We start from the raw sequence: 19944 nt of genomic DNA, 5'->3' as shown, positions 1-19944 counted from the left end.
TCTGGAAGCGCTTCCGGAGATTACGTTATAGAGCACACCAATTAGCGCGTTCCTTACTTCGGAACTGCACCTGGATGTTGGCCAATGAGAGGTCGGCCTCATTTTCGTCCGGACTTGAGACAGTGGCAGTCATGGCGCCACCCGTGAGGTACTGCATCCCCGGTAAGTCAGCGGTATCCAGAGCGAATCCTGGCAGGGACAGGGGCAAGAAGGCCAGACAACCCACAGCTTCAGCGGACCCGTGGCTGATGCAGCGTTTTCTCTGCAGGCGAACGTTTATGTAACTTGGAGGAGGGCAGCCCGGGCAGCGGCACCTACACCCGGCACGGCTACATCTTCTCGTCGCTTGCTGGCTGCTTGACAAAGAGCAGCGAGAACGGCGCGGTAAATGGGGCAGCTTCCCTTCTCTGTCTCTGTCTTTGTCTTACGCTGCCTTTGATTTCGCTGTCTTTAGACAGGGGTCCTACGAGCGCGTCTTTAGTGCCTGGTTCAGGAGAAGGAGTTAGTCTCTTAAGTTTCTGACAGCTGGGATCCCCGCTGCTGGACACTTAGCCATCACAAATTAGTTGTGTTGTCTGGCTTGGCTGTGTTGCTGACACTCGGGGAAGCAAGCTGGGGAAAGAACGGAAGCGAGCTCAGTCGTGCTGTGAGCTGAATCCTGGCCGAATGTCGCCTACTTCTCCGGCTTCATCTCGCTCCGCTACCCGCGCCTCACTCTTTGCAGAAGTCCTGTCTTCTTTCAATATCGCCAGTGGACCACAGAGTCTTTGTATACACGCCGTTTGTCTGGCGTTTGTCTCTCTTCCTTAGCCCGATTAAATCCTGCCTACTCAGCGGAAGAGAATCCGCTACCATTGCAGGAGACGCGGGCTCAATCCCTGAGTCGGGAAGATTCCCCTGGAGAAGGAAATGGCAACACATTCCAGTATTCTTGCCTGGGAAATCCCATGGACCAAGGAGCCTGGCGGGCTACAGTTCATGGGGTCGCGGGGGTCGGACACGACTGAGCGACTAAACCACCACCACCCTTTAGATAACCTCACTAGTATCACTTTCTCAGAGAAGCCCTATAGACACCACTAGTCAAAAAAGGGAGCTTTGTTTTTTGTTTGTTTTAACACTCACAAAGAGCTGTTGGGGTCGGTTTGCTTGTTTGTTTTGCCACATGGCATGCAGGATCTTGGATGGAACCCACGCCCCTGCAGTGGAAGTTCAGAGTCTTAACCACTGGCCCACCAGGAAGGTCCCAAGAGCTATTACTCCCTTTCTAAGCACTTAGTTCAGCATGCAATTAAACACGCAGTTATAAGTTCCCCAATAGATCCTTCCACTACTATGCATGTAGTGCAAGGTAAATGCTCAGTAGATGTTTATTGAATGTATGAATAATATTATTTATTCTCCCTGGTTCCAGAGGCTGATCCATGATTAGCTTGGAATCATATAAGCAGTTCTTGAAGGAGCAGGTTAGAGACTGGAGGTGGTGGTGGTGGGGGTTTAGTGGCTAAGTCATGTCAGACTCTTGTGACCCCATGGACTGTAGACTGCCAGGCTCCTCTGTCCATGGGATTTTCCAGGCAAGAATACTGGAGTGGATTGCCATTTCCTCCTCCAGGGGATCTTCCCAACCCAGGAATTGAACCCAGGTCTCCTGCATTGCAGGCAGATTCTTTACCGACTGAGCTATGAGGGAAGTTCAAATCTCTGTACAGTCCATGGAATTCTCCAGGCCAGAATACTGGAGTGGGTAGTCATTCCCTTCTCCAGGGGATCTTTCCAACCCAGGGATCGAACCCAGGTTTTCCACATTGCAGGCAGATTCTTTATCAGCTGAGCCACCAGGAAAGCCCTAAAGACCGGGAGCATAGTAGAAAGAGGATTCAGTATTGACTAAACCTTGATTCTGCTTTAGGTAAGAAACTTAAACTCCCTGGTTTTAGGTTCTCACCTATAAAATGAGAGACTTTGTATTCAATCAATTTTGGGAATTTCCCTAGGATTTGAAAGTGTGTTCATTTTATAGCTGTGGGATGTGGTATTGAGCCAAATATACGTGGTCTTTGCTATCAAGGGGTACAGATACAAACTATAAGCAAATAAATGCTCAAATGAATGTATGCTTACACATATGATGACTGCTCTGAAAGAGTATTACAGAGTACCATGAGAACATGTAATAGGCAAATCCAACCTAGTCAGAAGTGATATTTAGTCTGAATCTAAAGGATCAATAAGAGTTGAGTGAGTGAGCAGAAAGAACAGGTTGAAAAGATCCTGAGATGGGAAAAAATTTAGTGAACTGGTGAAACTGAAAAAGGACCAGGAGAGCTGAAACATACTGAACAAGGAAAAGGTTAAGAAAAGATCAGGCTCAAAAATATCTTTCCTACACCAATAGCCAGTACCATGCTCAAGAGGAAACTCTGTAAGTATTAAATAGAAGTAAACAAGTATGGTCACTGTTATATAACATTTATTTGAAAATTCTAGCTTGTCCGATAAAATGACAAACCGAAAGAAAGATATAACTTTGAAGGAAAGAGTCAAATTATCCATGATTACAGGCAATGTACTTGTATGCCGAAAAACTCTTAAGAAAACCACAAAAAAACTCAGAACTCATCTGAAGTGGTAAGATTATATCTTCTTGGAGCTTTCTTTCTGTGGCCCCTTGGCCCTCCTGTATCCTAAAACTTCTAAGGCTTTCTGCTCTGGGCTACAAATGAATCTGTAGTCCACCTGCCCATGTGATGTCATCTGTGGCCCAAGGTATCCCATTTTACTGTCAAGCCACAAATACCTTTATCCAAGGTTTAGCCAGGATATTCATGTTTTATTTTTCTCTCTGTAGCTTCCTGTCATATCTGTGATGAGAGAAACAGAATCCCAGTTACTGCCAGATGTAGGAGCTATTGTAACCTGTAAGGTAAGTTGATCCTAACCTCCCTGCTTAGGATACCATCCAGTGTTGAAATCATGATCATTATAGAACTGCACTGTTCAGTATGGTAACCAGTAGTCACGTAAGGTCATTTAAATTTTAATAAATTAAAATTAAACAAAATTTAAAATTTATTTCCTCAGTTCCACTGGCTCCATTTCAAGTACTCAGTAGCCACACGTGGATGGTGGTTGCCATGTTGGTCAACACAATTTTTCTATCATCACAGAAAGTTTTACTGGACTCTGCTGGGTCTAGAGATTTCTAGGGTAATGATCAGTGTGGTCAAGTTCAAGCTTATGTAGTCCTTTCACAGAGCTGGTTTCCTGAGCATGTAACTTTTTACTTTTGTCTGGGAAACAGGAGTACCAGAAGGTCATAAGGAGGTGTAGTTTTGAACATCTAAAGCGAAACTTTTTCTGCAGAGAAATGAAAGATTTTATAAAGTCTTTGAGGGCAAGTGCAAATTAGTGCTGTACCAATTAGTAACTATAAGACATCAGTATTCCCTGCCCATCCCCACCCTCTGCCAGTTAACTTGTAGCTCTTAGTTTTTCTCTATAAATAATTTCTCCAACAGAAAATCAATGTGGGGAATTCCTGGGCAGTCCAGTGGTTAGGACTCTGCACTTTCAGTGCCAAAGGTGCACGTTCAATCCCTTGTCAGAGAACTAAGATCCTGCAAGCCACACAGCGTGGCCAAATATAAGAAAGGAAAAAGGGAAAAAAGAGAAAATCTATGCATTATTTTGAAAATAACTGGACAGGCACAGCGATCCAAATATTACCCAGCAGCTGAAATGGGAGACTTAAGTTCCATTCACACTACAGGCCTCTTAGTGAGATCTGCTAAAGGTCTAGTTAGATTTGCTATGCTTCCCTTGTGTATTTATGTTAGACTTGCACATTTTTGAAAATCTGTGCCATATTATTTCATTTGATTCCTCTGGTAACTCTATTTTAGGTGGCCAGAGTGGCTCTTACTCCACTTTATGAACATCACTTATGCAGGGATAAATAGGAGTTAACTTATCTGAAATTTTATGCTTAGTAGGGATGCTTCAGCTAAAATCCTAGTCTTTCCTAGTTGATTCCTGCCTCCTTCAGCTGACAACTGCTAATACTCTAATGCTGCCCTTTCCTCTGTTCCACAGGTCTCCAGCATCAATTCACGCTTTGCCAAAGTACACATCCTATATGTGGGGTCCACGCCACTTAAGAACTCTTTTCGAGGAACCATCCGGTAAGGAGTATTTTTGTCTTCATTTCTCCTCAGCGCCTGGAATGAGATTAGGATAGGATGGGAGACTGGAATTTTTAAGAACAATTACAGTCTATTCCTGCCCATGTCTCACCTCTTTGTGGTTTGATTCTCCCCAGGTAATATCTAAAGAAAATATTACAGTATGTGAGTTAACACAGAAGGAAGATATTAATGAGATAGGACTTTAAATAAAACAAAAAAGAATTGAATAAGCTGGAGGTGCATTGTGGGTATGATTCATACCAAACAAAGTAGAAGGCATTTTAGGAAATACCTTTTTTTATTGTGTTTAATATCAATTAACCCAAGCATTATAAGACAATAAAAAGGGTAATGGGTGAAGTGGTGTTTTTTTCCCCCTATGGGTTCTTTGAGAAGGGACAGACAGTTCTTGTGAGCTAGATAATTTAACATCTGAGGCTCTTTCCACCCTCAGGATTCTGTGTGGTTCTGTGATGCTGCCATTCAAGCTCTCCTAAGGCAGCAGAGTTCCTTATCCTTCTCTGCCAAATCAGATCCACTTTCCTCTAGTGGGAGGTATTGATACTCCTGTTCTGTGTGATCCGAGAATGGGAACTGTGATTTTCTCCTCGGGGTTAGGACAGGGAATACTTCTCCACCTGCTCCTCTGAGTGGCAGCAGGGTCTCGATCAGGACTTGTTCTCTTTGCTCTTATAGCTCTTCGCTAGGAGTCTACAGGATAATTCTTTCTCACAGATAATTAATCTTTCTGTTACTTCTTTTCTTTATAGCAAAGAAGACGTCCGAGCTACTGAAAAAGACAAGGTTGTTGGTTGGTTCTTTTTTTTCTTTGTGGCTTTAGGAATCTCAGTCCTTTTAGATTATTCCAGTGAATTTCAAAAGTCTCTGGGAATGTGGAGTCCAAGGAAGTTTAAGTTGTTCTCTACTGGAAGGTGTGGAATTTACCTCACTATTCCTTTCCTCTTTGTATGATTTTTCTTCTTTTTGTTGACCAGAGAGGAGCTAGTTTACTCTTTGCCTTTGAAGCCAGGTATTTATTCATGGCTGTTCTTTCAGACTTATTTTGGACCCTTTCAGAGCAACCATAGTACCTTTTGTCTAAGTCAGATTCCTGATCAGGTTCCTGAGTTCAGATCTTTCATTTATGAGATGATGCCACAGAAGCAGTAAAAGTTGTTGATCTACTTGAGTAACGAACGGTGACTTCTACCCTCTGGGGGTTAGAAGTAGACTAGCTCTGTTCAGTGGGGTTAATAGTTTCGTGTAGTTTGCTCTGCGTTTAGATGTTCTTTCAATGAATTTGTGGGAGAGAAAGTGGTCTCCCCATCCTATTCCTCCGCTATCTTAGCTCCCTCTAATAGTTTCATATAGACCTGATCGGAGCTTTCACTTTACACTCCTTTCTTTACAGGTTGAAATTTACAAGAGTTTCCGCCCAGGGGATATCGTCTTGGCCAAAGTGGTATCCTTTATTCCCTGCAGACTTGTGGTCCTTTGTCAAAGTAAGAAAGGGAAGTGGAGAAACCACTCACGTAGCTGTGAGAGGGAAGACCTGTGAGTCTTTTGTTTTCCTTCACCAGCGTGATGTGACCAGATCTCCCTAGGTGATGCGCAGTCCAACTACCTGCTAACCACAGCCGAAAATGAGCTGGGAGTGGTGGTGGCCCACAGTGAATCGGGTGAGTTTGTCCACACTTCCACATACTCAGCTTTCCCTGCGAGCTAGGGTTTGGGATTAGTCCATTGTTTGCCTGCATTCTTTAATTATCTTAGAAGCAATGTGAGTGTAGATACTGACTACTGAGATTAGAATGATTCTCCTTATATAATCTAAGAGTCACTTGACTCCATGAATCAGTGGAATAAACAAGGCTTTTTTCTGTATGAGGTGAGAGGTTCACTAGGCAGCTTGGTGACATCAGTTCACACCCAGCTGAAAAGAGAAATATCTCAAGCAAGTATCTGGGGTCCCAGCTCCTACACCACCTTTTCCCTTGCAGGTGTCCAGATGGTCCCCATCAGCTGGTGTGAGATGCAATGCCCGAAGACCCACACCAAAGAATTCCGGAAGGTGGCCCGAGTACAGCCTGAGTTCCTGCAGACCTAAGAAGCCACTTTTCCCATGCAGAGGGGAAGCTGTTTTCCAAGAGTATATGTGTGAGTGACAACAGGAGGCTGTTGTCTTTATTCAGACACCAGGGGTTGGTCAGCAGCCACCTTTAGAAAAATCTTTTCTGTAGGTGGAACATTTTTCTTGTGAAACTTTCAGCAGATTTTATTCTCTGGAGTAATTTCTTTTGGAGGCACCAGCAAACAAACTATGATGGTAGATTATAGCCTGTTCTTTGAGTGTTACAAATGTGTATTTTTGCTATGACGAAGAAAACATTTTTATTAAAAGAATTTTAGTTTCTGTTGTCTCAAGTAGGGTAAAGAATCTAAACTGACATGACATCTAGAGCAGAGTCTTTGTAGACAATGCCTAATCACCTATCTTTTTTTGTATTTTTTATGTTCTACATACTTTTGAGTACTTGCTATGTGTCAGGCATGGGTAAGGTCTTCCTTGGATTACTGTGCACAGGAGATAAAAAGCTAACTTGAAAAGCAAGATGCTTAAATTTTAGAATAAGGACCTTGGCAACATTTATACTGGATCCCAATACTTAGTAGTGTACCTTCTGACAAGTTTCTATTTTCAGCATGTATCCTCTTCCGTAAACCATTAGCCCTTTCAGAGGTTATCAGGATTAAAGATTATGTATATAACATGCCTAACCCAATGGCTAGCATAAAGCACTTAAGAATTTTCTAGATGGAGGGTGTTACTTGTTCCTACTAGAAGAGAAAGGCATTATGGGCTTTCTCATATTCCAGTGATCTTCTCAAAGGCCTCAGAGAAAAGGTAAATGTGAGCAATGCCCCTTCCCAATTATGTAGATAATTAGTTAGTCCTCCCTATTCATGGCTGTGAAACCCATGAATAGAGAGCCCTCTGTACTATGCCATCTTGCATTAGGCACTTTAGCATCTGTTAATTTTGAAATGTTTGTTTTGGCTGTGCTGGGTCTTAGTTGCTCTTCACTGTGGCATGCAGACTCAGCTGCATGCATGTGGGATCTAGTTCCCTGACCAGGGATCCAACCCAAGCCCCCTGCATTGGGAGCAGAGTCTTAGCCACTGGACCAAGGAAGTCCCTAGCATCTGTTAATTTTAATATCCAGAGGAGTCCTGGAATCAGTCTCCCCTCTGCAGATAAGGGATGACTATATATTCATTTTCTCCTGCAAGTGTAATTTCTGAGGTTAGTTAACTGACAGGGATAAAACTTTAGGGGCCAAAAGGAAAGGTGTGAATCAAGTTTACAGTTTACTAATAGAAAGGGACTGGCTTTTTTTAAGTCTAGTAAACAAACTTTTACCTTTCTAAAGAAGGTATAATAGTTTCAGAATTTGATTTTAGTAACCAGTACCATTGAGCAAGAACTGTAGAGACAACAGGAAAGAGTTCAGCTCTCCAACCTGCAGTGGAGAACCCAGTGAGATACATGGTATTTGGACCAGGTTGTGTAAAGTTGTGACTGGCTATCCTAAAGCTCTTTGTCATACGCAAACTTGGGCAGTGAGAGACATTTCAAGTTGAATGTTCGAGTTGGTTTCCTCAGATAAGACATATCACACAGAAAATATTGCACATCACTCCTTTATTTTATACTTGGAAAAAAGTTTTAGTACAGTTATGCTCAAATGAGTACTGGGCCCAAGTGCTGGGCCAAGCAACTGGAACATGATTCAGAAGTCAGGCACAGTGAGAGACACACTTGGACATGATCAAGAGGCATTCCGCTGCCATAAAACAGTAAGGCAGGGGAGGGATTCTAAAACACACAGCAGGATGAACTCCTACACCTTAGAAGTCAAGGAGCTTATCCCATGATGGTGTAAGGAATGACTTATTTGCTGATGACCACATGTGGGAATATTTCAACCGCCACTAAAAACCCCAGAAGGGGTTTTTTTTTTTTTTATATTTATATATAATTTTTTGTTTTTGTTTTTTAAGTAAATGCAACACAAAAACATTCAGGATTGATCCAGCCTTTTAGAGTCAGGGAGGAATGTTTGATTCAATCACCATGCAGGTTACATTCATCTTCCACTGGAATGACTAGAGCCCTGAGTCACCTAACAGAATAGTGCCCAGCTGGCCTCTGGGGACACGAATAGGCTCTTACTCCTCCTCATTGGTCACACCTCAGCATGGTTTTCTCCCTGTCCCCTACTCAAGCAGCTCCTTAGTACTAAACCACCATCAAACCCCCCAGTGATGACCTCTCAATGCTTCTGGATAAGTCTTCCCTCGGCTTGGACTGAGGACCATGCCCCAGACGTGCCATTCTGACTAGACTGTATGAAGGGAGTGGGTGCAAGAGATAAAATGGCTAATGTGGAATTGGGAGCTGCTGGTCCCCACCTGCAGCTACAACTTACAATGCCTACAGATGTCATCAGTGGGACATGTGCCGGGGAGAAGTGCAGAGGAATAGGGTGGGCCAGGGCAGGGGAGGAGGGTAATCCTTGGGAAAGTAATCTGCTGCTTGCCCTCACTTCTTGGCCTTGCCCTGGGCAGCAACAGCCTCCATGGCTTTACGCACGGTCTCTTCATCCCCCAGGAACTGCATGGGCTTGATGGGCTTCAAGTTCTTGTCCAATTCATAGACCATGGGAATGCCAGTCGGCAGGTTCAGCTCCATGATAGCCTCTTCAGAGAGACCTGAAAATATACCCCCTCCTCATGATAAGTCAAGCAGGATAAGAATCCACAGACCTCTCCAGCTTTACTGTTCATCCTCCAGGTGGGGAAATGGGTCCTCCAAGGACTCTGGCAGGAATTAAAACAAGACACCCTTTCTGATACTTGTCATAAGAGTAAGGATCTGTATTAGGGTAGAGTGATCACCCAAGGAATGCCCCCAATATTCTTTCTCAGCCACTGAACAGTAAGAAAAAAGGGATGAAAGGTATCTCTCTCCAAGAGGGATCTGGAAGCCCACAGTGAAGCAGGACTATACATCTTAGTATCATAAATGTCCTATGTTGTCCATACAGCTGCCAAAACATGGCACATTTGGGCCTCTAGGCCCTTAAGTGAAACACCTTAGGATGCAAATTGACATTCATGGGGGGAGTTGTAATCAGGCTGTGGTTAAGAAGGATTTTTATCAGCAATTTCAACTAGCAGTCCTAGTCTAGAGGTAGGCATCTCAAACTTTCGTGTGTATCTCCTTTGGAGAGAGATACTTTTCATCCCTTTTTTCCTTGCTGTTCAGTGGCTAAGAAAGAATACTGGGGGCATTCCTTGGGTGATCACTCTATTGTAATAGAGCAATGATAGATGCAGCTTCCAAATCAGGTCTGAAGTGGGACCTGAGGTTCTAATGTGTAACAAGCACCCAGTGGGGTGTGGCAGCCTCTGGTTCTGCAGGTGATGCTTTGAGAATCAAGGATCATGTTTCTACTAGGAGATAATCTGGACTCTCTCTAAGGCTCTCAGTACATCCAGCCCTTTCCTAAAGGTCTCCTTTATACTAAATCAGTCCAGAGTAGTGGCAGTTCTGCTTTACCCTTCCCTGAGGGCCCCTCTGAAAAACATACATACCCTCCAGATGCTTGACGATGCCCCGAAGGCTGTTGCCATGGGCTGCAATTAGTACCCGTTTCCCCTCCTTGATCTGGGGGACAATTTCTTCATTCCAAAAGGGCAGAGCTCTGGCAATTGTGTCTTTCAGACTCTCACAGGAGGGCAGCTGGTCTTCAGTGAGGTCTGCGTACCTGCGATCCTAAACAAAAAGTCCCAGCTTACCAGTTATTACCAGTTGCATCTGTTCTGCCTATTCCTCATCCCCTAAGGGATTACAGTAATAGGTAAAAGTCTCTCACCAGGGCACTGAGAGCTTGGGAAGAGAGATTATTACTATCCTGCCCTGCCTCCCCCATTACCCACGACTGCAAAGATTGAATAGTCCAAAAGAAACACAACTTAGGAAAGGTAGGCCTCAAGGCTCTTCCCAACTCACTTTACCTCACAATTGGTCTAGGAAGGCCCTATCAGCTATGGTGCAGTTTTTAAAAATATGGCAATACATGTAAAAAAGATAGAAATTCTTTGTAGATAAACCACATAAACTCTCAACTAAAACTTTTAATGAGTGAAGGTCATTCCTTGGAGAAGAGGGATTACAAAGGGGGATTTATTTTATCATAAATTAGAAACTCAGTGATCTAGGCAGATACTAATAAGAGCTGAAAGTCCAGATTCTGATCCCCTGGTCCTGTGTGCAGCGAGCCAAACCTCAGTTTGTCCATACCTTACTGATGTTGCTGTAGAAGGGATGGTCGGGCTCCATGGGCGGTGGCGGGACGTCATAAGAGCGCCTCCAGATCTTGACCTGCGCCTCACCATGTTTGGCAGCAGTTTCTGCCTTATTGAGGCCAGTCAGACCCCCGTAGTGTCGCTCGTTAAGGCGCCAAGTCCTCACCACTGGCAGCCACATTTGGTCAATGGCATCCAGCACTGTCCAGAGGGTCCGGATTGCTCTCTTCTGCACTGAGGTGAAGCAGATGTCAAACTCATAGCCAGCATCTGGAAATCGAAAGTTCAAAGTGATAAGCTAATGAGGTGCACTCTAGAGCCAGAATTTCTTCTTTTTTCTTTTCTTTAGCCATGCCACACGGCTTGTGGGATCCCTGGTTAGTTCCCCAACCAGGGATTAAACCTGGGCCCTCAGCAGTGAGGGCGAGGAGTTCTAACTACTAGACCGCCAGCAAATTCCCTAGAGCCAGAATTTTTTTACATATAAATCTCAGGTATAGACAACCCGAATGAAAATTATTTGGCTAAACATTTTGTATACCCTAAATATTTTATTTTGCATACAGGAAAAACAATATTCTGCCTTTGGGGAAGGTAACATTTGTTGATTTATGTTGCAGTTGACAATATACTTCCCAGCAGCTTCCTAATAATTCATCTAACCAAAGGCCCAAATGCACTGTCAACGAGCTAACCTGAGATCTGCACTACTAATCCCCAGAGTGCTGTGCTTAAGCACATTGTAATTTTTTATTTGCTTTAATTCTTTTAACATAAGGATACTAAAAACTTGGAATCACTTAATAAATATAATAGTTAATATTTATAGAGGGTTTACCATCTGGACTAATGGTACTTGTATGTACTGGACTAATAAGTACTTGTATGTACTTTATGTAGTCTTCTTAACAATCCAGTGAGGTTACATCATTACAATCCTTCTTACCAGGTGGGGGAAATAGAAACTGCAGGAATTAAGCAAATTATGAGGTCACAGATATTACATGAAAGGTAAAAAACCCATGTTGTATGACTCTATAATCCAACTCATAACCACCATCTCTAGCTATCTCCATAGTTTCCTAACTTCTAAGGATCCTGATGTTTGTATTTTAGTTAGAACTGTCACTTCTGATTGACAATTACTAATATATTTCAGTCCTCTCTAATTTCTGGTCTAGGAGAAATGGGATTTTGAATTCAACAATTAGGGTACAGCAAGAGCTCTTAGAGGATGCTGATAAAACCAGTCTGTTGCATGAAATTGTATCTTCCCTAGCATATGGAAATCACATCACAGCCTCTTCATCCACAGTTCCTTTCTGCTAGTCAAATCACTTGACTACCCTATATATCTATCTGCCTACATCAACTATTAAACCAAATTTAAGACAAGCCACTCACTGGAGAAAGAACAAACCTCTCCTCTACACACAGCAGTTATGAGGGGTGGCATCAAGAGTTATGTTGGCCCAACCAGTAAGTTACCATATATGTCTTCATTTATGTTTCACAAACCATTATTCTCCCTCCCACTTTAATGGGGAGATGTCCCTTTCCTTATGTGGTGAGCCAGGAAAACATTCCTGTTTTCTTCCATGAGGCTTACAAGGCCCTCACTGAAATTCAGCACGAACTTTCCTGTGTGTTGCTTCGTATTGAGACCACCAACAGTAATTAATGAAACGTGAAGTGAATTTTCTGCCAGTCATTCAACTTAGAGTAAGGCCAGTAAGAACTACACTGATGGGGGAAGGGAGGATTAGTCACCAGGAGACTCACCAGCACCCACAAGGGAAAAGACACATCTCATCGTTGAGCCTCAGGACAAGTCCTAGTAGACTCACTTACCATCTCCTCCCTAACTTTATGGGGAAGAATGATTCCCCAGTAAAAGGCTGAGTCACTGGGAAGCAACATCCTCAGTGCACGGCTCAGCTGCCATGCTGAAAAGCTCTGGTTGTTTCATTGAATTTTCTAATTGCAGTGGAGTGCTGCACATTAGATACACAAATAGATCCCAGAGGAAAAGAGCAGTTCCCCTTATAACACTCGGCAAACTCTAAAGCCTCTTCCTTTAACTTGGCCATCAAACAGAAGCAGGGTTTAGGACACTCCCAGGGATGGGGTTGGCTGGTGTGCCATGTGGTCTCCATCCTCCCTTAATAAGGTGGCGTGGTGAAACTCAGGTCTTGCTAACTTGCTCCTGAAATCATTCAAGATTTTTATAAACCCTATAGTACTTAAAGCCCTGGTGAAATTAATATTTTATTTTAGGCCTTTTATATTATTATTCTTATGGTCTTCATCATTCAGAATTTTTGCTTTTAGTCATCGACTTTTTATTTAATCATCTGTGATGCACCTAAACGGTTATTTTAAAAATTTAATGGGCTTTCTGTTTTAAACTAATGCTACTAACATTTACTTAAAAACTGAACTAGGATCTGTTATTTTAAGAGATTACAAGTTAAGGCGTTTGACCAGTCTTAGAGGACAGTTGCAATTTGCTTTGTCCTGGGTCATCAGAAAACCACCACAGACCCCATTCAGTTCTTCCTGCCAGACAGGAGAGAAAATGGCCTCCTTTACCAGCACTTTCCCCATCCTGGCCTCTCCTAACCGGTATGAGGTCACACCGGGCCATCCCAAATTATTCACACACATCCTCCTCAGGATTCCATTTCCCAGACTTGTTTCCAAGCCTTTGCTTCATTTCTAAAAGATCTACAGTGGAGGCAAGAAGCTAGAAAGAGCAAATTTGGGCCAAATACCTTATTCACATCAACCAGGCATCAATGACCCATTTCAATGGCTGCAGCTTTGTCGAGGTTAAAAGGGAGCAGAGCAGGATCAATGGAAGCACTTCCCCAGTCCGGAGATTCTTTGAATTGCTGGCAGCTGGGGATGCTTCCTTATTAGCATTTCAAAATCACTGAGAGCCGTCTGCCAGCGGGGGCCAGCCTGAGTAGGCAAGCTTATCTCACTGCCACTTCCACCTTTGCAACAGCCTACCAGTTCCCTCGCACCTACCTGTTACTCATCCCCAGAACAGAGGCCAGCGTGGTGGACTAGGAATAAGATGTGACCTTGATCAAGTCCTCTTTCCAACTCTCACTTTCCCAACTATGAAAGAGGGCCGGGAGAGTTGGGAAGGAAGGGAATGAAACCTGTATACTTTATGGGGTTGTGAAGAGGATTAACTCAAATCCTTCATTCATTCAACCACTCATTTACATTGGTGGATGCACTCTGGACCCTGGGTTTGCGGAATGCTGCTAAACAGCATCCTACAAGAGCACGTGGATGTCTTTGGTCTCCGCGGCGCCGCGTCACTCCCCCCACGGCGGAGAGAAGCATGTGGCCTGCCACTTCATCAGCCTCCCTAGCCTAGAGTAGGTTTGGTTGTAGTCACTGGAAGACACTGGACATCCAATTTAGTAACCCGTCCCCGAGTTACTAAATGCTCAGACTAAGACGAGAGCGATTTCGCAAGGCGGTGTGGAGACCGCAATAAAACTGCGCGGTGACCGCCCGGATCCCCTTCTTGGCTGGGTGACCTTGAGCAAGTCGATCCCTCACCCCCGGCCCATTTTCTCAACTGCAAAATACACTGTCAGAAAGAAGCAGCCTAAGGTCTAGACGTTCTCCCGGAGAGCGAGGGTGAGGCCAGGCGGCCGTGACCCAGAGGCGCCAGCCCCGGCCTTCGCAGCCCCCATCCACCGCCCCGGCCCGCTACGCACCTCTCAGCGCCTGCCCGCCTCGCTTCGCCTCCTCGTGCCCGGCTGGGCTCAGGTCCGCGTCGTACCAGCCGCTGAAACGGTTCTCCAGGTTCCATGCGCTCTCACCATGTCGGATCAGCACCAGCTTGTAGGCGGCCATGGCTGCGGTTCGGGATGCGGCGCAGACTGGGGATCACCGAGATTCCGGAGTCGCCGCCCGGCCCCCGGCTGCGCCTGCGCGCTCGCGCCCCACCCGCCAGCTCCCTCTCACTTGCACAGCCAAATCTTTCCACTAGCTCCGGGCCACCCTCCTCCCGCCGGGTGTACGCATGCGCTCCATGCGGGCGCTGCAGCCGCCGGGCGGAGGGGGCGCTCTCCCACGAAGACAGGGCGCATGCGGCCTCCGCCGCTTCGCTCGCGTCCGCCGCGCCGGTCACGGAGCGCACGTAAGCGCCCAAAGGCGGTGGAACCTCTGGGCGGTGCCCAGAAATGCATGCCGGCCGGAGTGTCATCGAGTTGAATTGCAGTCATTCATAAGCCTTTCGGTGTAATAAAATGTTCTTTATTATTCCAATCGCGCTTGGCTTGCCCAGATCACTTTCCCATCCGAACACAGATTGTGATTCACACGCCTGCGTTCCAATCTTCACTCATTTTATTCGCTATGTGGACAGACCGCTTAATCTCGCTCACCCTCGTTTGTAAACGAACGTAGTAAATATTCAGCTGGTGGCTATCCACCTGGAGCGTTTCTCAGGTGGCTCAATGGGTAAAGAATCTGCCTGCAATGCAGGAGACACAGGAAACGCAGGTTCTATCCCTGGGTTAGGAAGATTCCCTGGAGAAGGGCATGGCAACCCACTCCAGTATTCCTGCCTGGAGAAGCCCATGGACAGAGGAGCCTGGCGGGCTACAGTGCATGGGGTCGCAAAGAGTTGGACAGACTGAAGTGGCTGAGCGTGACCTGGAAGGTGCTCAGTAAATGGTGGTGGTTTCTATTTCCATGGACAATGATCTCCATAAGGACACCGGTTCTGACTGCTAGTTTGAAAGACTTGCTCTTCATCTAACACAGAGTTGTGTGTCCCAACTTTTCTAGTCTCTCACGGCCTCTGGTCAATGCCTCCTGGACCAACAACAGTGAAGCAAACTAGGCTGATCAAACACTCCAGAAAGAGAAGGATTACTGCTTGTCCCTCCCCTACACCCAATCGGCAGTTTCGGTAGACAGCTTATCTGCTGTTTATCTAGACAGCTTTCCAGTGCCCGCGCCACTGTGTCCTGGTTTATTTCAACTTTGCCACTTTATTGAGCACCAAACATGAGTCAGGCAGTGGGCTAAGGTCAAAGATGGGTAGAATGTGTTTTCTGCCCTTCATAGCAGGCGGAGTGCAAATAAGGTCCATGTGTAAAACATCTAACAAAGAAATTGTGCCGTGTGTTATACTTTGACAAATTATACACAAGTTTTTAACACGCACTCATAAAACACCTACTATGTATCAGGCAGTGTTTTAAGTACTTTACAAACATTAACTCATTCACTCCTCATATCCTCATGATGGTCCTAGGAGCCTAGTACTATCGATTCCCTATTTATTGAAGAGGAAACTGAGGGATGAAGCAATTTGCCCAAGGTTGCAGGAACCAAGATTCAAGCCTAGGCTCGCTGCCTCCCAAGTCCGTGTATATCTAACCTAATATTTTCTGTGGGCTCCACATAAATGTTGCATCTGGGGAACTTACTGACTTTAAAAAGTGAGAAGGGGTTGATAGGCAGAGAAAAGGCACTTTGTTAAAAACATGAATCAAAACACGGAAGACTGGTTTTTAGATATGTCATCCACTGTCCGTGAAAGTGTTGCAGGGAGAAGTCAATTCTGACTCCATGTTGGAACTGTTTCTTTGACTTGCTTTCCATCGCTTTTGTTATTATAATCATACGTAATGGCCTGCCACAGAGAATCCTGCCCCCATGCCAGACTGTTAAACTAAAATGTCTTTGTTCAGAACCCTGTCCACCTGCAGGTGGCAGGAAGAAAGAAATGAACACATCCCCCTGTCTAAAGCTTGCTATATTTTAGGAGATATTTGAAAATTAATGGCCTTTTTATTTTGCTTCCTTCCCTGCCCCTCAACCTCTGATTCGTAAAAGAACCCGGCATCCAGACCCAGGGAAGATGATTATTTTGAGACATTAGTTTACCATCTTCTCAATCAGCCAGTTCTCTGAACAAAGTCGTATTGCTTGCCTCAACACCTCGTCTCTTGGATTCACTGGCCTGTCATGAGACAAGCAGATCTTCCTTGGACTCGGTAACAAAAGTTTAGCATGTCCAGTATTTTAATGTATTATCTCAACCTTCTCGCAAATCATATAATGTAGGTTCTCCATTCTACAGATGAAGAAACTGAGGCCTAGGGATATAATTTATCCAAAGTCACAACTGTGGGCAGAAGTGAAAAAGAACCCAGGACTCAAACCCAGACAGTCAGTGGCCAAGTGTGCACTCTAACCACAATGTTCCACTGCCTCCTTCCTCTGCAGCTGGGAGAAGATGGGACTCAGTGACCAGAGAGGTCACTGGAATGAGGTCCAGCACTAAAAACTGCACTCGGAGTTTATAGACTCCCAGGGCTGCAAAGCAAGACCTGCCCTCCTGGAAGGTTTCCTTGTTCAAGCTCCTGGCATGGCCCATGTGGAGACCTTGGAAGACTCCCTCTTTGGAAATTCTCCCTCTGGCCATTCCTTCTGCTTGATCACTGCAGTACTGATGCGCATACACTCCCAGCCTTAACCTTGGCTTTTCAGACTAGCAAATAGTCATAAATAATAATAATGTATTATTACCATATTGATAACAAATGCTATTAGCCACTGGCATTGGAACTGAGCATGTAACTAGGATACTTTGGGCAGGAGGCCAAGGGTGTCTGTACCACGAGCCTTGGGAAAGAGCCCAGGAATCCTAATTTATTGCTTTCACCAATTTGCTCTGCTTCTGGAAGGAATCTCCCACCTCCTTGGAATTCTGAGGAACTCTAACTCACTCACAGGATATCTACCTTAGATTATCAAAGATTTTTTTAATGTATCTGTATATATCAGATCTACTCAACTAGAAACTCCTTGAGGATGGGCACTGCATCTCTATTTCATATACCCATGGAGACTTTGGCCTTGGCCAACTCCTTGAGTGTCCCTGAGTGTCAGAGCTGGGAAAGATCTTGAGAATCGTTCACCACAAGTCCCCACCTCCAGTCCACATGCAACAGATGAGGAAAGTGAGGTGACCCTTTCAAAAGAACAAGAGATGAGTGGGGGACCAGGTACATTAGTGAGAAGTCAGAGATGATGCAAGGAAAAAGGCCGCAGAACTGAGGCTTGCTGTGCCGAAAGAAGGCAGGAACCCAGAGAAATCGGGAAAAGAGAGGAGGTAGGGCGGGAGGTGGGAGTGGACCATGAGGACAGTGAGGGCTTTGCAGCAAGAAACCAGAATTCCTGGGCAGAGATGGGGATTCATCCAGCGTCTGTCACAGCATCACAAATCTGGGAAGAATCTTAGAGCCGTTCAAACCAAGATTTCTCAAATGACAGTAAAGGGTAAGGATAAACCAGTGTATGTTGCCCTCTAGTACTTTTTTTTTTTTTTTTAATTGTTATCTCTTTTGAACACAAGACACACAGACATTTGTCAGGGGTGATTCCTCAGCCCTTCTAAAGAAGTGGGCAGATAAGGGAGAGCTTTCACATATCCTGAGAACAAAGCAGTGTGAGGGTCCTGATCACAGCCAGGGGCCAGCTTGGGGAGCAGCCTGAGGGACCCACTGCACAGCTCCCAACCTGGTCACCACCCTCCCTCTCTGCCCTACAGGGAGCAACTATAGCTAAATAAGTCTTCCTTCCTACATGGAGCGTGGGAGTGGGCCCTGTGCTCCAGAGCCTTCTGGAGCCTACTCTTATCTCCTGGTTTGGGCATTCATCAGTAACAGTTCTCATCTCTTCCTGGGCCCCTCACCACCACCCCCAATTCCTGAACTTTTAGGGCACACAGCCTCCCTTCTAGCTCAGTGCTCTAATCCTTCAGTTCATCAGTTCAGTTGCTCAGTCGTGTCCGACTCTTTGAGACCCCATGGACCACAGCACGCCAGGCTTCCCTGTCCATCATCAACTCTTGGAGTTTATCAAACTCATGTCCATCGAGTCAGTGATGCCATCCAACCATCTCATCCTCTGTCGTCCCCTTCTCCTCCCGCCTTCAATCTTTCCCAGGCCTCAAGGAAATCCTTCAGGCCTCAGGTAAATTCACAGGACTCTAACAGCTTCTAACCACCAACTTGTTGGTTAAGCTGCTACAAAAACTCAGATAAACATATCAGTGATCACATTCCTATTGCCCTTGTCCCTTAAAATAATAAAGGCCTCTCTCAGCCTTCCCTTCCCAAGTATTTTTTTTCTGCAGAAAGATAACTCCCTTATCAAGTAGCAAACATTCAGCAAAGCCCGATTTAGAATCCCAGCGAGGAGAACCACATTTTCTGCTGGGTGGAAGGCAGGGAGGGGCGACTGCCATCAAGTCCACAGGACTCCCCATCACGACATTTTAAGTCTTTATATGTGGAACATCAAGCAAACCCATCGCAGAATGCTCAGATCTCCCCAGCTCAGCTGATGCCTGAGCCAAATGATTGTGGCTAAAGTCTCAAGACTGAGCTTCCAGGAGAGGAAGCAGTGCTTTGATGAACCGTTAGAGGCACACTCTACAGCCTTCTACAGTCACCATCTGAAGATACAGAGCTGGAACTGGCTTTCTACTGCTCCCCTGACAAAACCCTTTCTTCTCCAACCTCAAAACCCAGCTTTGGACTTGAGTGTCCAGTCTGGCCATAGTATAAACTCTTTTTCTTGGGTTATGGAACTCTTTCAGTCTCTGAAAGGGAACCACAAAGGGTGCCCCAGATCATTTGTTTCTAGGCCCTACATGTGAGAACTATGACGATGAAAATGCTCAAACAGGGCCCTCTGTTCTCCTTCACATTGGATTGTTCTCCTAGTCTATATATTTTTTATTCAATTCTAAGTATTATATATATATATATATATATATATATATATATATAACCCATTAATTTGAGATGTCTGGGTTTTTCGTGATTAGCAGTAATTTTTTGATTTTTTTTGTTTTTTATTTCTGTTTCTTTTTTGTTGTTGTTGTTTTTGTCTTTGCAGCAAACAAGATTATGTATCCTGGCTCCTCCCTTACCTTTCCAGGGCAGCTCCTCAGAGCTATCTGAGAGGCTGTCCTCCCAGCTATAGTTCTCAGTAAGGTCTCCAGATAAAACTTTGATTCACTCCTAGATCCTAGTTTTGACTTGATACATGACTCCCACCCCCGGGCCAGGACCTTCCCCTACTGTGCAACTGATTTCCATGATCCCTGTTTTAGGACCACCCCAGGTCCAGGATTTGGAAGGAAAGGACAGAAACTGGATCTTATTGCCACTGCCTGGACCAGGCAGGTGTCTAAGCCCCCAACAGGTCCTAAATCCCTCTGGAGATTTAACCCTTTGAGAAACATGGTCCACTGTTAAAGTAAAATGCTCCTGAGGGTAGGGTGGTGAATGGTTTAAGCTAGCTGTATCATGAAGAAAAAAGTTCTCAT

The 19944-nt window shown here is 45.0% G+C and overlaps 2 protein-coding genes across 3 annotated transcripts; one reads left to right on the top strand and one right to left on the bottom strand.

Moving 5' to 3' along the window:
• The first annotated feature begins 51 nt into the window (after nt 1-51).
• EXOSC1 (exosome component 1) lies at nt 52-6680 on the top strand. 2 transcript variants are annotated; one of them, XM_061162307.1, is made up of 8 exons: nt 52-162; nt 269-384; nt 2852-2926; nt 4096-4184; nt 4958-4991; nt 5599-5649; nt 5782-5866; nt 6188-6680. In XM_061162307.1, the coding sequence occupies exons 1-8, from the start codon at nt 75-77 to the stop codon at nt 6292-6294; spliced, it is 645 nt and encodes a 214-aa protein (XP_061018290.1). In that variant the 5' UTR covers nt 52-74; the 3' UTR covers nt 6295-6680. The 2 variants fall into 2 exon arrangements, with proteins under 2 accessions (XP_061018290.1, XP_061018291.1); XM_061162308.1 differs by lacking the exons at nt 52-162; nt 269-384; nt 2852-2926 and having other exon boundaries at nt 4139-4184; nt 4958-4998.
• A 1193-nt stretch (nt 6681-7873) lies between these two features.
• Nucleotides 7874-14560, bottom strand: PGAM1 (phosphoglycerate mutase 1). Its single transcript, XM_061162306.1, has 4 exons — nt 14303-14560; nt 10555-10829; nt 9846-10026; nt 7874-8960 (listed from the first exon to the last, which is right to left on the bottom strand). The coding sequence occupies exons 1-4, from the start codon at nt 14439-14441 to the stop codon at nt 8791-8793; spliced, it is 765 nt and encodes a 254-aa protein (XP_061018289.1). The 5' UTR covers nt 14442-14560; the 3' UTR covers nt 7874-8790.
• Between the last annotated feature and the right edge of the window lie 5384 nt (nt 14561-19944).

The sequence above is a fragment of the Dama dama genome, chromosome 15 (genome assembly GCF_033118175.1).
Source record: "Dama dama isolate Ldn47 chromosome 15, ASM3311817v1, whole genome shotgun sequence".
Lineage (NCBI taxonomy): Eukaryota > Metazoa > Chordata > Mammalia > Artiodactyla > Cervidae > Dama > Dama dama.
This window is presented reverse-complemented; position numbering and strand designations above follow the sequence as displayed.

Coding starts and splice junctions, on each gene's coding strand:
- PGAM1 (XM_061162306.1), bottom strand. CDS start 14,441: ATGGCCGCCTACAAGCTGGTGCTGATCCGACATGGTGAGAGCGCATGG. Junction 10,830..14,302: donor AGGCGGGCAGGCGCTGAGAG/GTGCGTAGCGGG, acceptor TTCGATTTCCAG/ATGCTGGCTATGAGTTTGAC. Junction 8,961..9,845: donor CATCGTCAAGCATCTGGAGG/GTATGTATGTTT, acceptor GTATATTTTCAG/GTCTCTCTGAAGAGGCTATC.
- EXOSC1 (XM_061162307.1), top strand. CDS start 75: ATGTTGGCCAATGAGAGGTCGGCCTCATTTTCGTCCGGACTTGAGACA. Junction 4,185..4,957: donor TCTTTTCGAGGAACCATCCG/GTAAGGAGTATT, acceptor TTTTCTTTATAG/CAAAGAAGACGTCCGAGCTA. Junction 5,650..5,781: donor ATATCGTCTTGGCCAAAGTG/GTATCCTTTATT, acceptor TGATGTGACCAG/ATCTCCCTAGGTGATGCGCA.